The 25,910-nt window shown below is 43.6% G+C and overlaps 1 protein-coding gene across 14 annotated transcripts in view; it reads left to right on the forward strand.

Moving 5' to 3' along the window:
• TNRC6B (trinucleotide repeat containing adaptor 6B) overlaps positions 1-25,910 on the forward strand; it is a 212,340-nt gene that overhangs the window by 179,985 nt on the left and 6,445 nt on the right. For 8 of the 14 annotated variants that reach the window (XM_073326943.1, XM_073326935.1, XM_073326897.1 and 5 more), the window contains 12 exons: positions 1,028-1,176; positions 2,402-2,572; positions 10,417-10,542; positions 17,637-17,756; positions 18,331-18,438; positions 18,649-18,820; positions 20,103-20,240; positions 20,617-20,793; positions 21,676-21,822; positions 22,080-22,175; positions 24,573-24,911; positions 25,322-25,392. In XM_073326943.1, the coding sequence (XP_073183044.1) occupies positions 1,028-1,176; positions 2,402-2,572; positions 10,417-10,542; positions 17,637-17,756; positions 18,331-18,438; positions 18,649-18,820; positions 20,103-20,240; positions 20,617-20,793; positions 21,676-21,822; positions 22,080-22,175; positions 24,573-24,911; positions 25,322-25,392 (1,814 nt within the window). Of the gene's footprint in view, positions 1-1,027; positions 1,177-2,401; positions 2,573-10,416; positions 10,543-17,636; positions 17,757-18,330; positions 18,439-18,648; positions 18,821-20,102; positions 20,241-20,616; positions 20,794-21,675; positions 21,823-22,079; positions 22,176-23,518; positions 23,688-24,572; positions 24,912-25,321; positions 25,393-25,910 lie in introns of those variants that run through there. The other 6 variants (XM_073326995.1, XM_073326969.1, XM_073326988.1 and 3 more) reach the window with 4 other exon arrangements.

Genomic DNA, 25,910 nt, shown 5'->3' on the forward strand with positions numbered 1-25,910 from the left:
CCAGATGGCAGGCTGTTTCAGAACAGAGACTCAAAATGAGTGTTAGACTGCATTAGAATTTCTTATGGAACGGAGTAAGTTAAAATCACTATCTCATCAAGGCACATTCTACTGTTAACTACTGATAACTACTCTGGGAATGGTTTTCCAACCAGTTATGCACCCATCTCAGATCAGATTGTGATGTATCTAGGTTGCCAGCAGAGGCTGTGTGTAACTGGGGACAGTTCATTATTACCTTCTCAGCAACTTTGCCTATGAATCAGTGGTTAGTGACTGAACAGCAGTGAATGAAGCTGACACTGAGTGTGGCTTTTTGAGAACAGGCTAGACAATAGCATGTTTCAGAATGGCTAGTTGAGCGCCCTCTCTGAAGAAGGTATTAACAATTTTTCAGCTACGAGCAATAGATTCCCATTATTTTGACTGTTCATGATGGGCATGCGTCTAGCTTGCTTAAGTTTCCAGATAATGGTTTTGGAAGCTCTCTGCTACTAAGCACGATTGTGACACAGTGGCTAAGTTTATGCTACATTTTGCTGTGGTGTGTGTATCCTTGAAGATGAAGAGAGGTATCAGATTTACTCCATTTTGTCATAAAGTAGTGGAGAGTTCGTCACAGCAGGTTGTGGCTAGATCTGTGATGGAGAGGAGACAATTTGAGGGTTATAACTTGGTTGATTTTATGAACTGGAAAACTTCCCTGATGCTATACTTGTAGAGGAGGATCTCTTTGCCTTGTTCACTGCCACTGCATATGTTTGTACAAAAAAATTTGTACAAAATACTTTATTGTTTTTAAAGCAAATTGGCTTGTTTAATCTTACAATAAAACATAATCCTTGACTTTTTTCAGCATCTTTTACCAGGAGCGTAATGCTACGTTATAAAATAAATCCTTGTCCATACTGTTTTTCAGCCTTCAGAGGTATTTTCAGTCCATTTTTAGCTGTGAATCTGTTGGAAAGAACAGGTATGATCGTGGTTGTTGGCACTGATATTTCACCCTCTTCCTTCCGTCTTATAGGTGGTCTCCCCGATAAGAAGTTTGATGTGGACAAACGAGCCATGAACCTTGGGGATTTTAATGATATAATGAGAAAGGATCGATCTGGGTTCCGTCCACCTAATTCCAAAGACATGGGAACCACAGATAGTGGGCCTTATTTCGAGAAGGTGAGATAAATCTGTATGGTTAAACGAAATCCACCACTGCATTCACATAAAGTCCCAATTTCTATATACTCCTTTGGGGGGTAATAAACATCCAAAACAATGGAAGAGAATGTAATAATACATGAAATAAGATAAGATAGACATACATATGTAGAGCGAACGTAGGTAGAAAATTGAGCTGGGTTAAAGATACGCATGGATATATTAGAGTAGTCCTGAGAGTAATAAGTACAGTTCTGAAGAAAGATTATTTCTGAATACTACTCCACTCTTTTGCTGCGGGGGGAGAAGTCCATTTTGAACAGGTGCCAACAAAGTTCAGTAAAGAGGGCATCATAATGGTTCTTGTTTCTGTTTGGCTACTGACTGTACTTCTACACTCTAAAACTAAGTTTAAATCTAAATATATAGACAAAATCACAATTTTCCAATACTTTCTTTCTGCTTTCATGTCTGCAAATTATCTGAAGCATTCTTTCTAGATTAGACTGTATCATGTGCTGTGTTTGTCCATTTACTGTTGGTTTCCCTACATCTGTTGTATGTTGCAGTACCATCTCTTTCATATCTTTACCTATTTTAAATGGGCACTGTCAACCTTTTTAAAGCAATTAATATTTGAAATCTAAATTATGATTTGCAGCGGGTCTCTGGATTCAAAATGTTTGTTTTAAATGCAGTTCGTTTGATTCAATAAAATGTGAAACAGGTAAAATGTTGTGGGCATTCTCTGTCCAATAAACATTTTTTTTTTAAAATGCATATTTTTAAACTACTCCATTTTGGGGTAACAGGCCAAACACCAGCTTTATGAACTTCCTCTGCTGGTCTAATTAACAAACACCATTTGCAGAGGTGCATACTGTGGACACAAATTGGTGTGTGCAAACAGAAGTGAATAATAGGAACTCATTCTAGCTGTATCTGCTGCTTTAATGGAAATAATCCCTATCTGAGAAGGACAAAATTAGTAAAGGAAGAATTTTTCTATGCATCTAAGAGGTTTTTTAAAAATACCTTCACCTCTACAGAAATTGCTGACCGTGGTTCCTTAACCAAAAATCTCCAAATGCCAGCAGTTAAATTGAATCAGAAGTTTGCCCTTGTAATTGTTGTTACAATCTACCTTTGCTTATTCCTGATCACTCACAGTCCTTCTTTCTCTCCTTTTGCATTCTGTTGCTTCACTAACCAACTCCTGCTGATTGGCTAACTACTGCTTCAGCTGACTTTGCCTTTCTCCAATCAAGATGGGTGCCTTGGGGATGAGGCTCCTTGCTCTCCCTTCTCCCCTTCTCCCAGCTACAAGTTGTCTCCCTCTGGTTCCACACTACCTAACGTCAGCCTTGGGGCAATCGGCTCAGGGCTCAACCCCCAAAACTTCGCTGCTAGACAAGTAAGGAGGCCACCTTCTCAGATTTATTACTGCGTGGCTGCAACGTAGGCTTAATTCTGGTCAGCTGGTTTTCTTACAAGATTTATTGATCACTGACTACACAGTATAACGTATATTAACGTAGGTTTCAGATATGCTAACCCATCAAAAATCCACCTTCCTTCCTATTGTCCAGTATATATTTATTTTGTTTTTTGTTGGCTTCTTCTTGCCTGTAACACAGGATGATCTCCTAGTCTTTCATTTTAAGAGTGGTTTGCTCCAAATTTGTCTTGGACTTTTTTTATACAGTGACTTATATGTGGAAATATGTTTAAAGGAGTTAGTTATTTTTCTAAAAAGACTCAGCAAGAATAAAAGGATAGGAGACTGATTCCTAGTTAGTAACTATTAGGCCATGTCCAGGGAAGAAATAATATATACTAGCTGTACCTGGATAAAATAGTTGTAGGCAGTTAATTTATGGGTTATTGTGGCAGGATAGGTTGCAGGCATGCTATAAAATGGAGTAATGAGAACACTAGTATTTTAATGTACCATGAGAGATTTGTGTTTGTGTGTGTTCAGGACATCACCCAGAGAATGTGGGTAAATCCCCAGAAATCTGCTCAGAAATGGAATTAGACATAATTTTGAATTCTTTTTAGTACATCTGGTGATGTACTATTAATTATTAGTAAAGCTGGTCAGAAAATGGTAAGTATTTTCCATGAAAATTTTTGAAAAATATTCTTAAAAAAAAAACAAATTGAATTTTTGTTCTTCGAGTGCTGGTCTCTGTGTGTATACCACACATGGGTGCACATGTACTCCAGGCCCCGAGACCAGCGATTTGTAGCAAGTGCTGTCTGCTGGTCTGCAGTGCACAGTTGTTTTCCTCATTCTCCAAACTGAGGGCATAAAGGGTGGTGTGGCCCAATGCCTCTGCAGTTCCATTCATTCTTATTGTCAGATCATCTGAGTTGGAATTCTCTGTGTCTGTGGCTATGATTGTCCTGTACTTAAGCACCTGTCAATACATATTGTAAATAGTTTATAGTAAGTTTAGACTTAACGTTTGTGTTTTTATAATTAGTTTATTCTTCTTGTAGAGAAGAACTATGCCAGTAGTCCCAGGGTTTAAAGAACTTTATCTCCTTCCCCCATTCCTTTTCCATCGGCAATGAATACCAGGGCTGCGTTTAGTGCCTTGGAGAGGCTCACATTGCCACCAAGTGCAGCTTTTGGTGCTTCTTCCTTCCTCGAACTTGTCATGGTTGAGAGCTCCGTCTGTGAAATCCCTCATGGAGTAGACCACGAAGCCCTAGTCATATCCAAGCTAGGGGGACCCCCCTATACGGTGGTCTCAGATTTCGAGCATTGCTCTTCCGGATACAAGGTCTGGAGTAGACACCAAAACACTTAAGCCCAATAAACCCTCTCACAAGAGTAGGGACGTGGCCATAGGCATAAGGACAGATCCCTGTCCAGATCTACCTTTAAGAAAAAGGATCCCTTCCAGTCTTGGTCAAAGTCGGCTGAATCCTCGCATGCAGGTCCTAAGGAATTAGGTCCACACAGACCTTCTGTCAAAGAAGGAAAGGCACATAGGAAGAATGATCCATCAGTACCAGTTCTGCCTTCATCCCACAGACCAAAAGATTGGCAACTGTTGTCCCATATGGGATCCTCTGAGTAAGCAGACTGTTGGACACTGCAGATTCATCAGTTCCCATGTCAAGGTCTCCTCAGACTCCAAGAAGGATGGCCATCGTAATGTCACTGGAGGATATTTTCATTCCACCCTGTTCACAAACTCCTCTTCTATTGGGCCGAGTCCTCCTTACAGACATTTCTATACCCGAAGAACCCACCTTGAGGGGGAAGAGGAACCTCCCATGCTGCATCCACAAGTTGGACTATTCTCCCCACTGGTGCTTCCAGTAGAGCAGGACCCTACATTTTCAGAATGAATGCTCCATATGAGCCTGATGCTCCATATGAGGCTCCCTCTACCCTCCTCCACAAGGGAAACATGCCCAGACAGAGCCCACAGGAGGCCTTGGAGCTATCTTGGGTATGACCACCCAGGGGACTGTCGATACCCTATGTCTTGCTCCCACTCCCTCAACCAGTTGACGCTTTCTGCTGGCCTTACTGTGCCCCGTGGGATCCATATAACAAATAGCCTAGATTTGTGCAAGAATCCCACTGACCCTTTTCTCCTAGCTGATACCAACCAGGTCCTTTGGAGTTTGTGAAGGAAGAAGTCAAGCTGGATATGCTGGTCCCAATGGATGTGTCATCCTCCTCACCTGATGAGGCATCATCCCTTCCCTGCCTGATGACCACAGGCAGTATCAGGAGCTGTTACAGAGGGTAGCAACCAAGATACAGATACCTCTTGAGGAGCTCCAGGACACACAGCATGGTCCAATCAGACATCCTTCAACCTTCTGACCCTAATAAGGTGGCCCTCCTAGTCAACAAGGCCATTTTGGAACCCTCCAGTTCTGTGTGGCATATCCCTGTCACCTGTGCCCCTACCCTTGAGGTTTGAAAAACAATATTCTGTGTCGGCTAAGTGGGCAGAATTTTTTATTTATCCATCCACAGCCTAACTCCTTAGTGATACAGGCAGCTATAGAGAGGTCCAGGTCACCGCACCTCAAGTCTACTCTAACTGACAAGGGCGCTAAATGCATTGACTTCTTGAGGAGGAAAGTATTTTCACCAGCCAGTCTCCAATTCAAAGTTGCTAACTACCAGGCATTGTTAGGAGAGTATGATTTCCTAAATTATTCCAAAATTCTGGAATTTAGAGATCAATATCCTGAGGAAGACAGGACTCCATTCCAAGACCTTATTGATGAAGGCAGGCTGATGGCTAAGACTTCACTTCAAGCAACAGTGGACTCAGCTGACATTTGATCTAAAACCGTTACCACAGCTGTAGTCATGAGCCATGAATCGTGGCTGCACGCTTCAGGGCTCCCCAGGGAGGTCCAGAATATCAGTGAGAATACTGACAATTCACTACACTCTCTTAAGGACTCTAGGACAACTCTCCACTCCTGGGCATTTACACCCCAGCTCTGAAGGGGAAACACAACAAGCAAACCAATAGGCCCAAATGTCTCCTCCCACCCCCCGCCCCGCCCCAGTATTTTAGCTCCAGCACCCGTAGGAACCACCATACAAAACAACAGAGGGTTCAAAGACTCAGATGCACCGCTTCCTCCACCTCTAGGACAGCTGTGCCCACAGTCCAAGGGGTTCTTGTGATCTAATGCTCAAGGACTGCGTACGGATATTGATGCCATGCCACATTGCCCCCCCCCCCCCAAATCTCTGGTGGCTGCCTTACCTACTTCACACACAACTGGAAGGCAATAATAGACAAGTGGATACTAGAGATCATTCACTCCAACTACCCAGTTGAGTTTATATCACCTGCTCACCACAAACCCCCTTCTCAGGGACCACACTTATGAGGAGATCCTTCATCAGGAGGTGAACTCCTCCAAAAAGGGGTTATAGAGCAGATGCCACTTCAACATCAAGAGGGGATTCTAGTTCCCATATTTCATAATTTCCAAGAAAAATGGAGGATGGGGACTAATTCTTGATATACACCAACTATACGCCTTTATGCTCAATTAAAAATAATTCCCTCCCTGGAGGATAAGAGATGGTTTATGATCCTTGACATGAAAGATGCTTGCTTTTAGGTAGATATTCACCAGTTCCACAGAAGATTTCTTCAATTCATTTTTAGGGCAAGAGAAACACAAATTCAGAGTACTTCCATTCAGGCTGGTGACGGCACTCAGGCCTTCACAAAAATCTTCTATGTGGTGGCAGCCCAGATGAGACATGATGGCTACACTATCTTCCTGTATCTGCATGACTGGCTGCTAATGGGCAGATCAAGCCAGAAGGTCCAATCGACAATCTTATTCTTACTCCACTTTCTGACATTGCTGGAGGTCTGTGTAAATAAGCACTTTGACTCCTACAAGGTCTATAGATTTCATAGGAGCATCCCTGGATATATCCTCAGAAAAAGCCAACGATCCTATAGACAAATTTCAGGTTACGAATAACTTGATAAACCAAGTAACCCTCAGACCTTGCACCACAATCATGGTCTGCCTTTCCCTTCTAAGCCACATGGCTGCATGCACGTACATAGCGCCATTTGCCAGACTCCACATTCGCTATCTGCAGGCCTGGCCTCAGTCTGTCTGCTCACCAGACAAGGACGACATGAATATCAGGGTAACAATCCCACTGAAAGTCAGATCCTCTCTCGGTGGACGAAACTGGGGCAGGTGTGAGCAGGAGTCCCCTTTCTTCCACCCACCCTTGATGCATCCCTCATAGGATGGAGAGCATATACGGACAGTCACACTGTAAAAGGCACGTGGGAGGCCAGAATGCATATCAAGCTGCTGGAGATTAGAGCAGTTCACGTAGCCTGCGACAAATACCTCTCCCTCACATGATCTTGCCACATCCAAATAATGTGTGACCACATGACGACTGTCTCTTATATAAACAGGGTAAATGGAGACCGTGAATTATGGAATTGGTGCATCAAGAACCACATCATACTCTTAGCAACATACACACCAGGTGTACAGAATACTCTGACAGGCATTCTGAGCAAGCACTTTGCCATAGACTATGAATGAGAAATATGCAATTGTCATGACCAAAATCTTCACCCATGAGCAACGTTATCTTGTGGCCTGTTGACCTCCCACACAAACAAGAAATTTAATCTCTACTGTTCCAGAGCAGCATTAGGCTGAGACTTCGGGCACGATGCCTTTCTGTTGTCCTCAGTGGACCATCTGAAGTACACCTTTCCTCCCAGTGTGCAACTACCGTATGTTCTCTGCAAAATTCATGTTGACAGGCCAGCGTTATCCATATCACACCCAATTGATATAGGCAGTTTTGGTTTCCAGACCTACTACAATGTCATCTTGTTCTCCCATCTGTATTTGACCCTTTCTGGATCTGTTAACTTAGGACCAGGGCAGGATCAGACATCCTAGCCCAGAGCCTCTTCATCTCACAGCCTGGCATTTGGATGGGCATCAGACCTGGAACATTCATGTCCAGAGGCCATCTGAACTAAACTCAGTCACAATGGAAAAACCTCCACTAGAAAATGCTATCTAGCTAAATGGAGGCATTTCTGTACCTGCTCACAACAGAATCAGGTATCAACAGAATCAGTAGGTATCCATGTCATTTTAGACTATCTCCTGTCTCTACCAGCCCATTAAAAGTCGGCAATCAATGCCTTTCATCCTCTGGTGGAGGGCTGCTTTGTCTTTACTCACCCTACCACAATTTGATTCTTGAAAGTCCTTATTAAGATCTTCCTGCCAGTAATGAAACGCGCACCACAGTGGGACCTCAATGTGGTACCATGATCTCTTACTAGACCACGTTTCAGACCAGTGGCCACCTGTTCCGTGTCACACCTCTCCATGAAAATTATCTAATCTTAGTTGCTATCACACTGGGAACACTTGTGACAGAACCGCTGTACATCATATTTCATAGAGAAAAGGCCTTCTTTCATCTCCACCAGATATTCATCCCCAAGGTAATTTCAGAGTTTCATATGACCCAACCTATTCACTTACCAGTGTTCTTCCCTAAGCCTCATGTTTCCAATGAGGAGGAGAGGCTGCAGTCTCTCAATGTCAGACAGGCCTTGGCCTTTTATCTACAAAGAACAAAACCAATGAGGAAAACACAGATACTATTTGCTGCTTTAGCAGAGCGATCATGAGACTCAGACATCAGCCCAGAGACTCACTGAGTGGATCTCTGGAAGCATCATTCTGTGTCATCAGCTAACACACATTCCTCCCCAGGATGGTGTGAGGGCCCACTCTGTGGGAGCACAGGCAACCTCAATGGCATCTCTTACCAGTACTGGACATTTGTAAGGCAGGTGCCTGGAGCTCCATCCACACCTTTACAAAGTATTACACCCTGGTTCAGGCTTCCTCAACAGATGGAGGTCTAGGGACAGCAGTCTTACAGTCATCTATACCAACTGCATCCTTGCACCCGCCTCTTATTTGACTGTTGCTTACTAATCACCCACATATAGAATACAGATAGGGACCAGCACTCAAAGAAGAAATGGAAGTTACTTACTGTAACTGGTGGTGGTTCTAGTTGTATGGTCCCTATCTGTATTCCACTACCCACCTTCCTTCCCCTCTGCTTTGGATCCTGTATGATTTGTGGTAAGGGAAGGAACTGGAGAGGCATTGGTCTGTGCCTCATTTATGCCCTCAGTTCGGAGCATGAGGAGAGCAACTGCACATCTGTGAACCAATGGTTACTATTTGCTACAAATCTCCAGTCTCAGACACAGAGTGTACGCATACCCCCACATGTGAAATACAGATAGGGACCACACATCTCAAAGAACCTCCAGTTACAGGTAAGTAACCTCCATTTTATTTATGTATTTATTTATGTATGTATTTATTTATGTATTTATTTTTCATTAAAAACAAAAGCACAAACACTAATTTTCCATGAAAATTTTAATGGGGGGGGGGGGAGGAAGGCCATTTTTTGGTCAAAGTAATTTTTCAGATGAAAAATTTGACCAGCTTTAATTATTTTAAGGCAATGGTGGACAGCAGAAGGCCTGCAGGTTATATAAGCAATAGATATACTTGTTTTAGTGACAACTGTTTCCTGGATCTTCAACCAACTCTGTCTCAGACCTTTCATAATGCAATAGTAAAGATGACTTAGTGACAAAATACTGCTTAGCAACTTTTAAGTAGGAGAATGTTCTAGGACATACTATTTGTTTTCTCTGAGCCTCACTTTCCATATCTGTAAAATGGGATAATCAACTTTTAACCAGCTGTGTAAAGCAGTTGTCACCAACCGGTAGATCGCGATCGACAAGTCGATCCTGGAGCCTCTGCCAGTCGATTGTGATTTCCAGCTGCTAAAAGTCTGGCGGCGCAGTGGGGCTAAGGCAGGGGCCACAGACACATGCCAGCCACTTCTGGGACTGGCGTGAGGCCAGGGCAGGTAGGGAGCCTGCCTTAGCCCCGCTTCGCCGCTGACTGGGAGCCACCTGTAGTACGCACCTCCTGGCCGGAGCCTGCACCCAAACTCCTTCCCAGACCCCGTACCCTCTTCCCCCATCTCAACCCCCTGAGCCCGCACCCAAACTCCCTCCCAGAGCTTGTACCCCTCCCACACCCCAACACTGTGCCCCAGCCCGGAGCCCCCTCCAACACCCAAACTCCCTCCCAGAGCCCACCCCCCTCACCTCCTCCTGCACCACAGTCTCCTGCCCCAGGCTCAGCCCTGATCCCTCTCCCATACCCCAAACCTCTCGGCTTCAGTCCAGAACCGACACCCCCTCCCACACTCCAACCCCCTGCCCTAGCCCAGTGAAAGTGAGTGAGGGTGGGAGAGAGCGAGCGATGGAGGGAGGGGGAATGGAGTGAGTGGGGCGGGGGAGATCCTGGATTGATCTTAAATTCAAAAAGTGATCTTGTGCATAAAAAGGTTTGAGACCACTGGCGTAAAGTGTATTGAGATCCTTGGATGAAAAGTACAATGTAAATGTGGAGGAAGAGGCTGTATTTCAAAAACTTAGTTTATAAAGAGACTTACACGGGGGGGAGGGACAATAAAGTGGATTGAGGCTGGCATCATCTAAATAATCAAGCATGAGGGTATTCTCTGTAGTAAAATATTCTTGCAATACTCTTAGCAAACAGCTAACAGCACAGAAATCCATTAGTCTAAGGGATGAAAATTTTAACTGACTCACCATTATTTTAATTTTATAGGCTGGCAATCATGGTTTATTTGGAAACAGCACAGCACAATCGAGGGGCATGCACACACCAGTGCAGCCATTAAACGCTTCCCCCAATATCCGGGCACAAGTGCCTCCCCAGTTTCTTTCCCCCCAGGTAAGCAGTTTAACATTTTTGGTTTCTTACAAGGTACAAGTCTTACAGCATTTACAGTACATGTTTTAAGACTTTTCACATGCCAACTTGGTGTGAACCAGACATATTTTACTAGTGGAACCCTTAGATTTTGTTTGAAATGTTCCATTGTGATTTGGGATTTCAGTGCTTTGCAGACTGGAATCCTTTCTTACATTCCAATGTGAGCTCAGTTTGAGAATGTTTACTGCCCCTTTTTTTATCTTCAGTGTAAGCTCATAAGTCCTGAGTTCCATACTGATTCTTTACAAGATGATTTTTTTAAAAAAATTTCTATTAGAGGGATGCACACTTCATAGTTCGTGTAGGCTGAGCTTATTGCATGCACCAAGGCCTCTTTGCATCCCTCCTCACCCCCTTCCGCCACAAGCTTCCTATTTGCCACCTTCTCATACCCCTCTATATCTCATACCCCTCTATCTCATACTCCCTCCAACTCTCCCCAGTCTCCCCCTTAGGGGTTCTATATGCGCCCCCTCCTCCCCCCCATTCTCTTTCCTACCATACCAGGGTTCCTCAGTCTTCCTCTTGCCAGGTGTTCCATGTGTGCCCACATTCTCTCTTTCCCCTCATGTCAGGGGCCCTGTGTGCGCCCCACTTTCCCTCTTCCCCCATATCAGTCTCTGTCATTCTTTCCCCATGGCAGGGGCTCAGTACAACCCTTACTACCCTCTTCCTGTGCCTGTCAGGAGCTATGTCTGCCTCCATTCCGACCTTCCCTTATACTAAAGCCTCCCAGTCTCCCCTCACTAGATGTGTGCCCCCTTTCCCTCTTCCCCCATACCAGGTTCCTCCAATCTCCCCTCTCCCCAAGTCGGCTGGGTGCATGCCCCCATTCCTCCTATGCCACTCACCATCTTCCTAACTGATAAACAAGTCATTGAAGGCATCAGCTTGTTAGTCTAGTGTAGAGATGAGATGGGATATAATGTTAGGAGGGATTAATGAGTGCCATCAATCAGCTTGAAGTATAAGAGTTGCAGAGGTGCTTGAAACTGTGGCTATGGTAAAGTACTGGCAGGAGCTTTGTGTTTCTCTGTCTCTCCTCCCCTTCCCCCCCACTCCCTTTTTTATTTTGCCCCTTTTGGCTTTCCAGTTTTCCCCAAAATCAATAAGGTTCTGGTCATTAATGCCTAGAACATTCCTTGAAATTTTGGAATTGATCAGATGTGGCATTCAAAATTCTCGTTTCATCCACACTGAGAAATGCCATTGAGTCAAGTGTAGGGCCTTCTTAAGCTTGACCAGTTAATGTGAGATACAAGATCAGCCAAATTTTTTTACCTAAGTATGAAAAGTTTCTCTCTACTCCAACCATGCTTGCTTTCTAGCCTCCTGAGTATGTGGCTCAGTAAAGGACTGGACTTGAGAAAGAAAACTGGGCAGTTTACTTATAGCCCAGATTTCTCAGGGCTCAAGCTTACCAAACATGCACATCTCCTTTGTTCTCCCTTTGCTTTGGGCTCTGTTAAGGCTTTTTGGAAACTTTGAATGCTTGGAGGAGATGGAGCTCGCCCGTGAATAGGGAAGTGAACTCTGGGCACCAGGAACAAAGTTACTGGCTCTCATGCCAACTTCAGCTCCTTTTCCTTTCTACATCTCCAGAAAAAACCCCAACCCAGACTTACTCAGTTGTTGCAGTTCAATGTGATGATGCAGTGTCATGGTTCCTGGTTGGTTACACGTGTGCAAAGGTTTCCAGTTCAATGCACTTTTGAAAACATACCTTCCTATTGGGTGTGCGTAATGTTAAATATTGTCAGTTACCTGAATTATGTATTCTGTTCAAGCCAGAAGTTAACTACTTCTTCAAGTAACATCCCTATTGGGGCTCCACTTCAGGTGTGCATGCGCCTCTCAAGCTCTTGGTGGGAGATTTTCAGTTAGCAGCGTCTATTCAGCCCACACATGTGCCCGATGACTCCTAGTACTGGATACCATGCTATATAGGGGTGCGCAGGCGAACCGCCCTCAGTTCCTTCTCAACCACCTTGGCCTGAAACAGAACCCTAGCATGTCTGCCTTGAGCGTGCCTCGGCTTTTCTAATATTTCTATAGTGGTTAAGATAGTTTTTGTAGTGTTAGTATAGTTATAGTTAAATAAATAATGAAAGGATTGTTTTATTCTACTCTTCCCTCTGGGAGACTTTTTTTTTTTTTTTTTTTCCTGCCAGGGCATGTCTGGCTCTCCAGGAGAGGCAACGTCGAAACCTGCTGATGGCCACTCTATTTTAATGTGTCCATTGCTTGGGGAAGTCCCACATTTCCCAGAAGTGCACGGGAGATTAAACTCAGACTGCTAATGATGGAACACTCCCTTTAGCCAGCTTCTGAGTCAGGTCAGGAAGGCTCCCCCATTACATCAGCCTCTGGACAGATCCAGTGCCCCTTCTACTTCGGTGCAAGCTTCCCTTAAGAAAGGGAAGATTTACAGTCTGCAGAGTCTTGACCTCTCCACTCAGTACAATTGAACTGAAGGCCTCCTCCTCCAAAACTGGTGGAGTTATAAAGTCCTGGAGCACAAAGGAGTGACACAGCTCTGATAGGGCCAAGGTACTTTCTACCAGCTTGGAGGACAAGCATAGACATTTGCGACTAGTACTGTTGAGGTCAGCCCAGCCATTGGTACCCAGGCACGCAGCACCCTCGGCACCAAGCAAGCAGTGGTCCTCAGATACATTGGCCTCTGCTTCAGTATGCCCACCGTCAGCAGTACTGTCTGCTTTGGTGACCTTGGCCTCGGCTACCGCATTGATACCGATCCTCACTTTGGTGTCACAGGAGTTCAGATATACTGAAGACCTCTCAATAACAGATGAACCCCACCCTTCATGGGTACTGAAATCTCTTGGTACCAAGACTGATCTCTGGACTACAATCTTCCAGTACTGCAGGACTGTCCACCTTTTTCTTCAGGTGCTCCTCCTTTGGATGAGGTGGAGGAGGGTGAAAGAGACTTCCAGTTGGTCTCCTCTGTTTCTGTTTGGGGTTCTCTTCAGGAACCCATTCTCTGGAAGATCAGGTTCATTCTCAAGGGTGGTAGAACCAACCCTGCATGCTACCTCCACTTCTGAATGGGCCCCCTTAATAGCCACATTGGGATTCCTGGGCTGCCTATTGATAGCAATTTGCCAGACCACTGGTAGTGTCTCATTCGGAGGCCAGAGTTGTACAGCCCTCTCCTCCCCAAGCAGCCCTCCCACTGGAGGAGACATTGGAGGAGCAGGAAGCTAGGGCAGATAAGGAGGCCATCCCTCATACACTATTGTCATCCTCGTCTCTGGATTGAGGCAGTTATGCCTGTACCACCATCCTTGGTCTTAGATGCTGCAGTCACACTGGTGCCAGGTCCATCTCCATGGTGGTTGTCATGTTCAGGAAATCATGGCTCCATCTCTGTGTTTCCAAGAGAAATACAGAACACTGTGGATGACCTCCCCTTCGATGGTCGTAAACTGTTCTCGGAAACCATAGGTGAGTCCTTGCACACTCTGTGAAACAGCCCTAAGAGGTCTTTTAATCTCTGAGCATATATAGATATTAGAATAAGAAAAGGTTTAGTAGGTCAGAGACTGCCCAGAGAGCACATCTGACTCAGTATTCCAGGTTCCATAACTCCACCATACCTCCCAGAAAGAGAGAGATTTCACAGAAAGAGGGCTGCTCATCTGCTCTTCATGACCACTCAGCCATCTTCAAGGCAACAGTTTTGATGGGTTGGTCAAGAGTTTGAATCTTCCCTCACTTCTGGATTTACACTTGTGCCCATTAACCCGCCCCCACCCCGTATTGGAGACCTCCTTGCATATTGCCAACATGCTTGGAGGCAGATCGGTACAGACAGGTAGGCCATGACATTGGGTTATACCATCCATTTTACGTCACTCTCTCTCTTCCAACCCTCTTTCCCGTCCCTCTTCAGGGACCCTTCTCAAGAGCTTCCATTGAGACCAGAAGTGAACTCTGTCCTTCGATTAGGAGCAATAGACCTGATTCTTCCTCCTCCTAATGAGGGCAGGGGATTTTACCTGAAGGATTTCCTTGTGTCAAAGAAGGATGGAGGGTGGAGACTGATCTTAGATCTAAGACTTCTAAACAAGTTCATAAAGTCTCAAAAGTTCAGGATGGTGACTCTTGCAACTGTTGTTCCTTCAATAGAGAAGGGGGATTGGCGTTCAGCCCCTCAACCTACAAGATGCCTATTTCCATAGAACACTATATCTATCATACAGGAAATACCTACACTTCACTATAGCCCATGGTCATTTCCAATACTGATTCTTCCCTTCAGTCTTTCCTTGGCCCCAGCGGTGTTCTCAAAAGTCCTGACAGCAGTGGCTGCTTACCTCTGACAAGAAGCGATCCTAGTCTTCCTGTACCTCAATAACTGCTATTCCTACAAAACAGTGCTATCTTCCTCCTAAATGGCCCTCGCTCTCTTTCAGGAGTTGGGTCTGAAGCTGAATGTAAAAATGTCCACATTTAACCCCTGTACAGAAGATACAGCTTATAGAGGCATATTTGGACTTGCTGACTGCCTAACTTCCCTGAACCTTGTCAGGTCTGGTACAGGCAGTTCAGGGGAGCCCTCGAACCACAATAAGGAACTGTCATCAGCTCCAGGAACATATGGCAGCTTCCACCATTATGACCGATCACACAAGGCTACATCTCTGCTGCCTCCAGGGTTGACTCAGAATGACCTGTTCTCCAGTAAGAACAATTTGGACTGACAGGTGACAGCTCTAAAAGCAAGGTACTCTTAGACTGGTGGAAGGATCAGCTCAGTGTCTGAGAAGGCATTCCTTTTTGTCAGCTAATCCCATCAGTGACTTTAACAACAGATGCAATCACTGTTGGAATGGGGTAACCACCTTAGTACCCTCATGACAAAGGGCAGATGGACAACCCAAGAAACAAGTCTCCACATCAACCTGTGCTGTCAGAAATGCGTGCCTTCATTTCCTACCCCTCATCAGAGACAAATCAATCAGGGTCATGATGGAAAATGTATCCTGCATGGTCTATATCAACAAGCAGGGAGGAGCAATTTCCCCCTCCCTGTGCTCTAAAGCCATGAAACTCTCTGGAATTAGTGCATAGCTTGTAAGATCCAAATTTCAGTGCACTACCTCCCAGGTATTCAGAACGCCACACCTAATGTCCTCAGTAGACACCTCTCACAGGATTGCAAATGGGAGCTAGACACTCAGATGCTCCGCAGCATATTCCTGAAAAGAGCAACTGCCAGAGGTGTCTCTCTCTGCCATCTCCAGGAACAGGAAGTGCCCTCTTTTTAGCTCAAGAGGTGGTCTGGGCCACCAGTCCTTGGGAGATGTCTATCTTGGAAAAGGGTTTTTTGTACTATGCATTTCCTCTAATGGTGCTGATACAGGGGGTGATGATGATGAACAAGGTGACAGGACAGATCCAGAGTTATCCTTAGAATGCCAACCTGGCCAAGACAAGTTTGTACCATTACTTGCTTCACCTGTGTCCAGATGTCATTCGAGCTCCGGACCATTCCTCATCTCCTGTCACAGGATGAGTGTTTTGTGCTTCATCCCATCCTAGCGATTCTCCGCTTCAGGGCATGGCTCCTCAATGATTCATGGAGTTAGATTCCTCCTGCTCTGTGGAAGTACAACAACAGTGCTCTGTTACTGAATAGCAGAAAAAGATCAACCCATATTACTTACCTGCAGAAATGGAAGAAATTCTTCCATTGGTATTGTCATTGCTGTCTCCTGCCTGATTCAGTGACACTTTCAATCATCCTGGATTACCTGTTGGATCTAAAGAAATTGGGGTTATCAGTTAGTTCAGTTAAGATCCATTTGGCCACAATATCAGGCTTTCATCCGCTGGTAGAACAATTCTCCATATTTGCTCATCCGGTATTGTCTAGGTTTATTAAGGGTTTGGGAAATATCTATTCACATATTAGGAACCCTACCTCAACCTGCCACGCAGTTACCTTATGAGACCTTCATTCAAACCAATAGCAGCCTGTTCTCTGTTGCATTTATCTATGAAGACAGCCTTTTTAGTAACCATCATGTCAACCCATAGGGTTGGAAAGGTTGGAGCCTTGATGACAGAATCCCCCCCCCCACACACACACACACACACACACACCCACCCCTTTACAGTATTCTTTAAGGACAAGGTCTCTCTACATCCACGTTAATTAATCCATTCATTTACCAGTGTTTTTCCCAAAGCCCCATAGTTCTCTCCTGGAATCCTATTTATATATGCTGGATGTTAGGTAGGACCCAGGAAGTTACTTAGGCTCTTCATTTTCCTCACAGATAGATCCAAGGGGTCATAGATCTCTATTCAGAGACTACTGAGATGGATATCTTGATGTAATTTCACTTGTTATGATGCTGTGGGGGTTCATCCCCCCCCAAAGGGAGATAACACATTCAACCAGATCATAGACAACATCTGTGGCATTACTGAAGAATGTATGAGTATCTGAAATATGCAGGGCTGCTACATGGATACATACTAAAAGAAGAGGCTACTCACTTTGTGCAGTAACTGTGGTTCTTCAAGATGTTTGTCCCTATGGGTGCTCTCCTACAAGTCCTCCTTCCCCTCTGCTTCGGACTGTTCTTTAGGAGATGCTTGTGTGAAGAAGGAACTGAGGGCAATTTGCCTGCAAACGCCGATGTAGCCTCAGTATCCAGCGTGAGCAGGCATAGAGCACATGCGCAGGCCCAAAGGACACTGCTAACTGAAAATCTCTGATCAAGGGCTCGAGAGGCACATGCATACCTGAAGTATAGCAACCATCGGGACACACATCTCAAAGAACTGCAGTTACTACACAAAGTGAGTAACCTCTTCATTTATGAATGTGTAAGGTGCCAGTTAAAATAAAATCTAGTGACTTTCCTAAAATACCATGCAAACTTGAGTATATGCCATACTTGATCTTCTTCATAAATACCTCCTCCCCAACTTTCTTTATCATAACAATGTGTTTTTTGTTGAGCCATTTTGTATATGTTGAATCTTAGCTGTTTGAATTGATTTCTGCACAGGTTTCTGCCTCCATGCTCAAGCAGTTTCCCAACGGTGGCTTGAACCCAGGTCTTTTCAATATATCTCCTCAACAGATTGCTATGCTGAGTCAGCTTCCAAATATTCCTCAGTTTCAACTAGTAAGTAGCTGGTCCTCTTGCAGTGATAGATTGGGTTTCCTACAATCCTGTCCCTGTGTACAAACTCCGCTAAGATAGAAGTGGAACAAACCTAAAGAGAAAACAATCTAAGACTTGTTCTGCTGATTTTTGCATTATTTGTGTACAAGCACTCCCTGCTCTTGTACAGGAAAGCACACGGTTGATAGGGGTCAACACAATCTAAATTTATCTGTTTAGTTTAAGTTGGATCTATATATTTTGTTATAGTCAGTCGGTAATTAATCTTAGCAACAACTTTGCGGTGGGAAGCAATTGTGTGCTGATATTTCAGTGATTTTGTTATTTGGGCTTGTATTTTTAATGACTTGAATAAAGCAGCTACTGGGAATACTGTTACTAATTTCATTAGGTGTAACAGGAAAGCCAGATCATGTTTTTCTAATTCTTTCACAGTGATTTTATTTCCTTGTGAAAAGCGATGAACTGTTTGTCTTACTGAAAGCTATTAATAAAGCATTTGCCAGTGATCAGTTCCACCAAGAATTTTCCCCCAAATGAGCCCATATCTCTTTCTTCTCCACTTGTGTTGTAGGCATGTCAGCTTCTTCTTCAGCAACAGCAGCAGCAGCAGCAGCAACAACAGCTGTTACAGAACCAGAGAAAGATTTCCCAAGCTGTGCGACAGCAGCAAGAGCAACAGGTATGGCACTGTTCATTCCATCAAAGGCATGTGGGGTGTAGGGTGTTTGAGGAAACTTGTCAGTCTACAGCAAAGACCATACCATACTCCTTTCATCACTAGGTGTCAGTTAAGCTTCCTCTCACTCTCTCAGAACTAACCACTACTGCATGATTACCCAAGCAGCCAGTTTTAGTTGAGAGTAAATTCCCTCATTTGTTTCCTTGGCAGCTTGCTCGTATGGTGAGTGCCCTCCAGCAGCAGCAAAGGCAGCCTGGCATGAAGCATTCTCCATCTCATCCAGTTGGGCCTAAGTCACATTTAGACAGCATGGTACCCAATGCTCTGAATGTGGGTCTCTCAGATATACAGACCAAAGGGCAAATACCCGGATATGGTTCTGGTGAGTACTGCTATGAGCTGGGGTTATTTGTTGTGTTGCCAGTGGTATTACTCTATTAGTTTGACCTGTGATCCACCAGGAGTGCACTAATTCTCTGGCACTGTAATTTTTGTATAGGCATTAGATTTAGGGTTTGTGGCACAATGTCAGCTCTATTGCTAAAACTGCAATGTCTTGCAGGTCTTCTAGGTTTGGCTTTTTTTTCCCTACAGTGCAGTTCGATGGCATCCTGACTTATCACGCTTATTTTAAGGCTGGCTGGTAGAGCAGCATTAGGTAAAAGATAGGCCCAGCCCCCAAAGAACTTAACAGCCTAAATAGACAAGGCAGACAAAGATCGGGAGAGGAAACAGAGGCACAGAGAAGTGCAGTGATTTATGAAGGGTCACCGAGCAGATTGGTGGTAGAGTTGGGTATAAAACCTTAGTTTATTGATTCTTAGTACAGTAGCTTATGCACTAGATCACACTGCCTCTCAATTACTTATTTTATAGACTTCCCCTTCAGTGCAAATAGATGTTATCCCTCTCCCACCACCTCCAATCTCCCTACACACACACATTCTGTGTTAAAATAGGGACTGAAGCTGTGAAGATACAAAAGCATTTATCACTTGATTTAAAAAAAAAAAAAGTCAGGAAAACTTGGGACCTATTGGAAAAGTGAATTGGACTCAGGTTGCTGAAAGCTGTAGCAACGGAATATAGTAATATCTTTAGGAAGTTGTGATAGGAAGAGAATGACAGACAAAAGATATTGGGCCATTTATGTGGTACAATGGGGCATCTGCCTTTTTGAAAACAATATAGCTTTTTTTTTAATCCTAAAAATGTAGCTGAACTATTTTGTTTCAGTTTATCAGCAGCACCTAAAGGTAATTAGTCTGTTGGTTCATTCATCACCATGTTTCGCTACCCTTGCAGCCTTCTTGAGTATTTCAAGTTTAATTCAGTCTAGCCACAGACTTGTGCTAAGATACAGTGAATATACTTGCATCCGTGTGGAACATGGCTTTTCTGAATATCAGAGCTGACCGCATGGTAAGGAAGGAGAATCTGCTTGACAGCTGGTAAGAGTGTAGTGAGAATCACACAATGATGTGTCCTGCACAGATATGGGGTTGGGAGTCAGATGAATTGCTTTCATATCACCTGAAGTGTAGCTGTGCAAAGGGATTTCAGTTGCTACCATTGCATTTTATTTATCTTTATGATCACAAGTATCCATTTGGAAGGTGATTCTAACAAAAAGAGAGAAAATGGTATTGTTTTCTGTTTCACAGGCTTTGGTTCAAGTGGCATGGATTATGGCATAGTGGGAGGGAAAGAAGCTGGATCAGAATCCCGCTTTAAACAGTGGACTTCTATGATGGAAGGGCTGCCCTCCGTAGCTTCACAGGATGCCAATATGCACAAAAATGGTAAGAGAGATTTGAGGTTATATTCCCTGAAATAGGAACATTATTATACCACCACTCTTCACCCCAGGTGAAAGATATTGATAGAGAAGTCTTCATTCCAGTTGAACTCTGTTTGGGTTTTTGAACACATTTTCCTCTGCTAGTGTTTTTGTTTTGTTTTTTTTTAAACCCATCAAATTTATCAACTGCCGATAGGTAACATTTACTCCCCACACATCAGTAATTCTGAAACTACAGTGAAACTGGTGTGATGTGCTTTAACTTAATATCTTATTCCTTCTGTGGTGGTTTTAAATTCTCTTGGTTCCAGTTTTCCTGTCCCTTCCCAAACTCCTATTTTTCCTCCATGTAAATATATCTTTCTCCTACTTCTCAGGTGCAATAGTGCCCCCTGGAAAAGCCCGTGGAGGATCGCCCTACAACCAATTTGACATAATCCCAGGCGACCCACTGGGTGGCCATGCAGGCCCTGCTGGCGATAGTTGGTTACCTGCCAAATCTCCACCAACGAACAAGATCGGAAGCAAATCCAGCAATGCGAGCTGGCCTCCAGGTATTGCACAGGGAAGGGTGTCACCTTAACTCTTCAGTAAACTTGATGAGCATTTCTCTTCAGGCTGTTTTTTTAACTACCTCGAGAGTTATTTCTTGGGCCTCTCTACCCAGTCAATTAAATCTGTTGTCTTTGACTATTAAATAGGACTTCAAGTGTTAAACTGACCGTATAAATTTAATATGAATTAAGAACAGAATAACTATAGTGTGTCTAAATAGTCCTTGACTTCTGACAGATGAACTGTGACCTGTGTGTTTGTGATGGGCATGCAGGTGTGATTTGAATGTAGTTGATTAAATCTGCTCAGAATGTACACAATCAGTTTCCCTCTTCTGTACTGATTGCTGTTTCATTCTGTGTTATGCTTGCATGGAGGCTAAAAAAAATCCCATTGAAAGCACATCTGTCAGTGAAAGGTGTGGATGTTTGGTTTTCCAGGTGACTGTGGGATGAGGAAGGGCAGGATTTTTCTGTCTGGAGCTCATTGCATTGGTGACCCATGATGTGGCATGAACTTCTTTGGGAAAGGCTCCTTTGTGCAAAAAAAATCCTGGAAAAACGTATAGTGTAGTCCGCAAGGCTGAAATCATTGAAGACTAGCACAGTCTGAAATGAGAAAGGTGGAAGATAGTCCAGAGGGAACCCCATGTATTCGAGCCAGTTTTGGGATAAACTCCCATGGACAGGAACTGTAGAGAGCAGTATAGTGAGAGGAGTTAGTACAAGGCATATTCTGTATAGGAGAGTCTTCTCCTGATGATCCATTGAGGAGGCCTATAAAAGGTAGTCATGAGTTCTTTCAAAACATTCTCAAATTGTTAATTTATGTTAAATGGCATTTCTGTCTCTGCATCTTATTTTTATTCCTTCCCATCCCAGAGTTCCAGCCAGGAGTGCCATGGAAAGGTATTCAAAACATTGACCCTGAATCTGACCCCTATGTGACCCCTGGAAGTGTGCTGGGGGGTACAGCCACATCTCCCATTGTAGATACTGACCACCAACTTCTGCGGGACAACACCACAGGTAAAACAGCAGACACCTGCATTCATTCCAGTATCTCAGCCTTTTACAGAAGTAATTAAAACAAAATCTAATTCTCCTCCCCACCCCCACCCCCCAAAAAGGGTGAGAACACGAAAAAGCCTAGGCTGCATTGACATGTCTGTTGTGAGTCCGTGACATTTAGTGGAAATGGAACCAATAGGATGTGTTTGTATTACAGAAACTCTGTTATATTTATCTGCGATATTTTCTTCATTCCTTCCTTCCCCCTTTGATAGGGTCTAATTCTTCCCTCAACACCTCGCTGCCTTCACCTGGTGCCTGGCCCTACAGTGCCTCTGACAATTCCTTCACCAATGTTCACAGCACTTCAGGTAAGTGGGTTCCAGACCTTGAAAAACAGTCACCAGCCAGTCAGTATTCTCTATCTATACCCACTCCCCTTGTCTCTCTACTTTGGGTGTAGTCTGTTAGTATATTCTGAAAGCTGGGGAATTGAGAGATTTGATTGGCTGGTATGCTAGTTTTCGTCCTGATAAAATGTTCCAATACAGTTGCTTTAAAACAACGCTATATTTTTAATTAATTCCTTTTTAAGATCCAAAATACAAAGGTCTGGCACATGAGTCAGAGGATGGAGCAGAAGGCGAAGCAGAGAGGATATAGGGAACATCCACAAAATGTACAAGTGTTTCTCTTACAAAATCTACTAGGTTAAGTAGTGAGGGTTTCATTTATTTAGTTTGTTTTTAAATGTACCTGCTACTAAGCTAAGCACTCTGAGATGTTAAGGGAGGGGAAGACTATATGCAAACACTTTGCAACTTTCTAAAGAGGAAAATCACTGTTAGAACATTTTAATTTCCACTGTTGATTGCACCTTTCATCCCCCTTCAGGACTTGAGGGGAGTTATAGTGATTCTGGCAGTTTAACATGTAGACCAAAGCCTAGTCTTTTGCCCTACATCTTTTTTTGGTTATAAGGACACCAAGCATTCCTATTCATCAATGGGCTCTATACTCACCACTGAGTAACCATTTGAATATCCGACCCAGGAAATCCAGTTGGATATCCAATTTTTTATAAATCCCAAAGTTTTCCCTTGAGCTGGCATTGTCCTTAGCTATTTCTTATAATTGAATAGGTTTGGCTCTATAGGATGGCTTTGATTGAAGCAGTATCTGAATATGTAGCTTTGTTCTACAAGGACATGTAAAGTTTCTGTTTCAAAGTCATCTGCTGGTTAATCTGAGTCTGGGAAGAGGGATACCAAACCCAGCTTTACCTCCTTTTAACTATATCTAGCATATAGGAAAGATAGGAATGATTTAAAGACGTAGGAATTAATAGGATTAACATGTTCCACATGTTACTCAGCTTCAGAGCATTTCCCCAGTGCAGGAAAATGACTCCTTGAAGTGGGTCCTCTAGAATAGGCAGGTTAGAATTCACACATCCCTAAATAAAATTTCCAGCTCTGTTGGTATTTAGATTTTTTTTGTACACTTCAGATTTATATGTGTAAAGTTAATGCAAGCCATTGGTACTTACAGACCCTTGGACTCCAAGCACTATGGAAGGTAGCGATCCAAATACATTGTATTTATAAATCATTACCTTTTTGCTAACAAATCTGCATTCTTAATCTCAGATTTGCACTTATTGTGCTACCTTGGGGAACTGGGAACCCTGATAGTTTGTTTTTCTCCATTTCAGATCTACACTAACTTGACAATAGTTAGGACTTAAATGCACATACCAGATGTGAGCCAGATTGACTAGACAAGTGCATTTTTCCCAGACATCCCTGCCTTGAAGAGCAAGTGCTGCTTCAGGATTTTTGGATCTTACGCTTTATTGTTAGTTTACTGTGTCCAGTCAGAATGAGGAAAATGCCAATTACTGGAGTAATCTGCGCTCTGCCTAGCAAACTTGTACTGGGTGAGCAGAGTGTCCAGTAATTTCAAGAGAAACTGAAGAATGTATTACTGTCTTCTTCCTTAAGAAAGGGAGAAGAGGGGCCCTCCCCCATATCCAGAATTACAAGTATGAAGTTTCCAATTTTATTAGCATACTGGGCTTCCTGCTGGAGGTCTTTGAACTTCACTAGAGGAAAGCCATGTTTGGGATCAACCTTACTTAGTAGATATCCAGTAATCTTTCTGAGCCCTAACAATAAGAATGTAACTATTTCAGATAAACTGAATTCCTGTCATCAGGGATCTCCTAAATCCAGATTACACAATAGCTCAGTTTCTTGCTTTGCACCTCATAATGAAACTCTTATCTCATAAAATGTAAGTCATCTTACAAAAATGAACACATCTTTAGGAAGCAACATAAACCTACTATGTAGAGGAAGGAACAAGGAGCAATGAGACCTGAGTTTCAGTTCCCACTCTGCAAGCATCTTCTTTTCTGAGCCTCAATTTTCAGTTTGTTAAATAAGGATAATACTTGCCCACCATTGTAAAGAGCTTTGAGATCCTCAGATCTCAATTAGATCTCAGATTATATTAATGTGTATAAGAGGTCACTATATGAATGAACAAGTTTCTCTGTCAGAGTATATATAGAAAGCAGGGATTAACCAGGTCTGGCTTTGCTTGTGTTTTAGTTTGGTACATGCTAACAGCTGCATGGATTTGAACATTGTATGCCTGCATCTGATACAAGTGGTTTTAGCCTGCTACAATAGCTGCATAGTTACATAGACTGTGTTGTGGGGCTTAAATCCCATTAATCCATGCCCTTTATTATCCATTTACAGCAAAATTCAATGATTACAAATCAACATGGTCCCCAGATCCCATAGGACACAATCCCACTCATCTCTCCAACAAGATGTGGAAAAACCATATTTCCTCAAGGAACACTACAGGGCTGCCCCGCCCACCACCTGGCCTGACCAACCCCAAACCATCATCTCCCTGGAGCAGCACAGCACCCCGATCGGTCAGGGGGTGGGGGGCACAGGACTCAAGGCTTGCCTCTGGTGAGAAGGATCTCCTGATAGCATCATTGCTCGGCCGTGAGGGGTGTGTGTTATACAGCGCTAATGGTGTGGATATGATGCGGCCTTCACAAGAGAGGAAGTTGCGTTTGCCCGGTAAAGGAAAAAATATCCCTTTTTAAAATGGAAACTAACTGTTAATGTGAGGGAAAGGTCCCGGGAGCTGCCTGGGGAGGAGTAAGGAGAGGGCTGGGAGCTACCAGGAGAGGATTTCTGCAGCATAGGGCTTTTGAAGAGTAATGGGTGGTGTTGGAGAAGTGAATTATGTGGTTGGGGAAATCCCTAGAAGACCCAAACTGGCAAACATTAATTCTAATGTTAAATATGAGAATTGTTTTGTGTACAGTACCATAAAGCATAGAATCCTGTTAGTATGTTTGAAATGGATGAAATTCTCTGAGAGACAGAAAGACCTGAGGATAGTGCAGAGGAGGCATTTGTTTGTCAACATGTACCCTCAGTATCTTCTGACTTTTGTATTTCTCCCTCTGTTTAAATGTTTTCAGCCTCTACCTGGAGTGATGGGGGCTCAGTTCGTCCTAGCTACTGGCTGGTTCTTCACAATCTCACTCCACAGGTATTTCTCTTTTACTTCTCTTTTGGAGGCGGGAGTGCTAAACTACAGAGAGCAGGATTTGTGGGCTTCTTTTCTGTTCCCATTTTAATGAAGTTTAATAACACTGAATTGGCTTAGTGATTCTGATGGAATACCTATAGTCAGAGTAGTCTGCTTGACTACAGTAATCACATCCGCTAAATGTGTAGAGATCTCAGTTGCTTTGGTAGGATGTTTGATATTTGCCATAAGACCATTATAACTGTCTCCACCATTACCCAGAGTATTTTGTGAAGGAATTACTCTCAAGTTTGTTTCATTCAGAAATGTGGATAAATTGTGTTGTGTATAATAGCTCAAGGCTCCAGTTTCTTTGGGACATTGTCAGTAACGGAGCTAAGGAGAACTGCCAGGTTTTACTCTGGGGTTTCCATAGCAAAACCTCAGAATGTTTCCAACAGTGTTGCCAATAGCACAGCCTAGTTAGGACACTCCAGCAGTTGTCATTCTCAGAGCTTGTTTCCATTCAAAATAAATTC

Source organism: Lepidochelys kempii, chromosome 1 (assembly GCF_965140265.1).
Source record: "Lepidochelys kempii isolate rLepKem1 chromosome 1, rLepKem1.hap2, whole genome shotgun sequence".
Classification (NCBI taxonomy): domain Eukaryota; kingdom Metazoa; phylum Chordata; order Testudines; family Cheloniidae; genus Lepidochelys; species Lepidochelys kempii.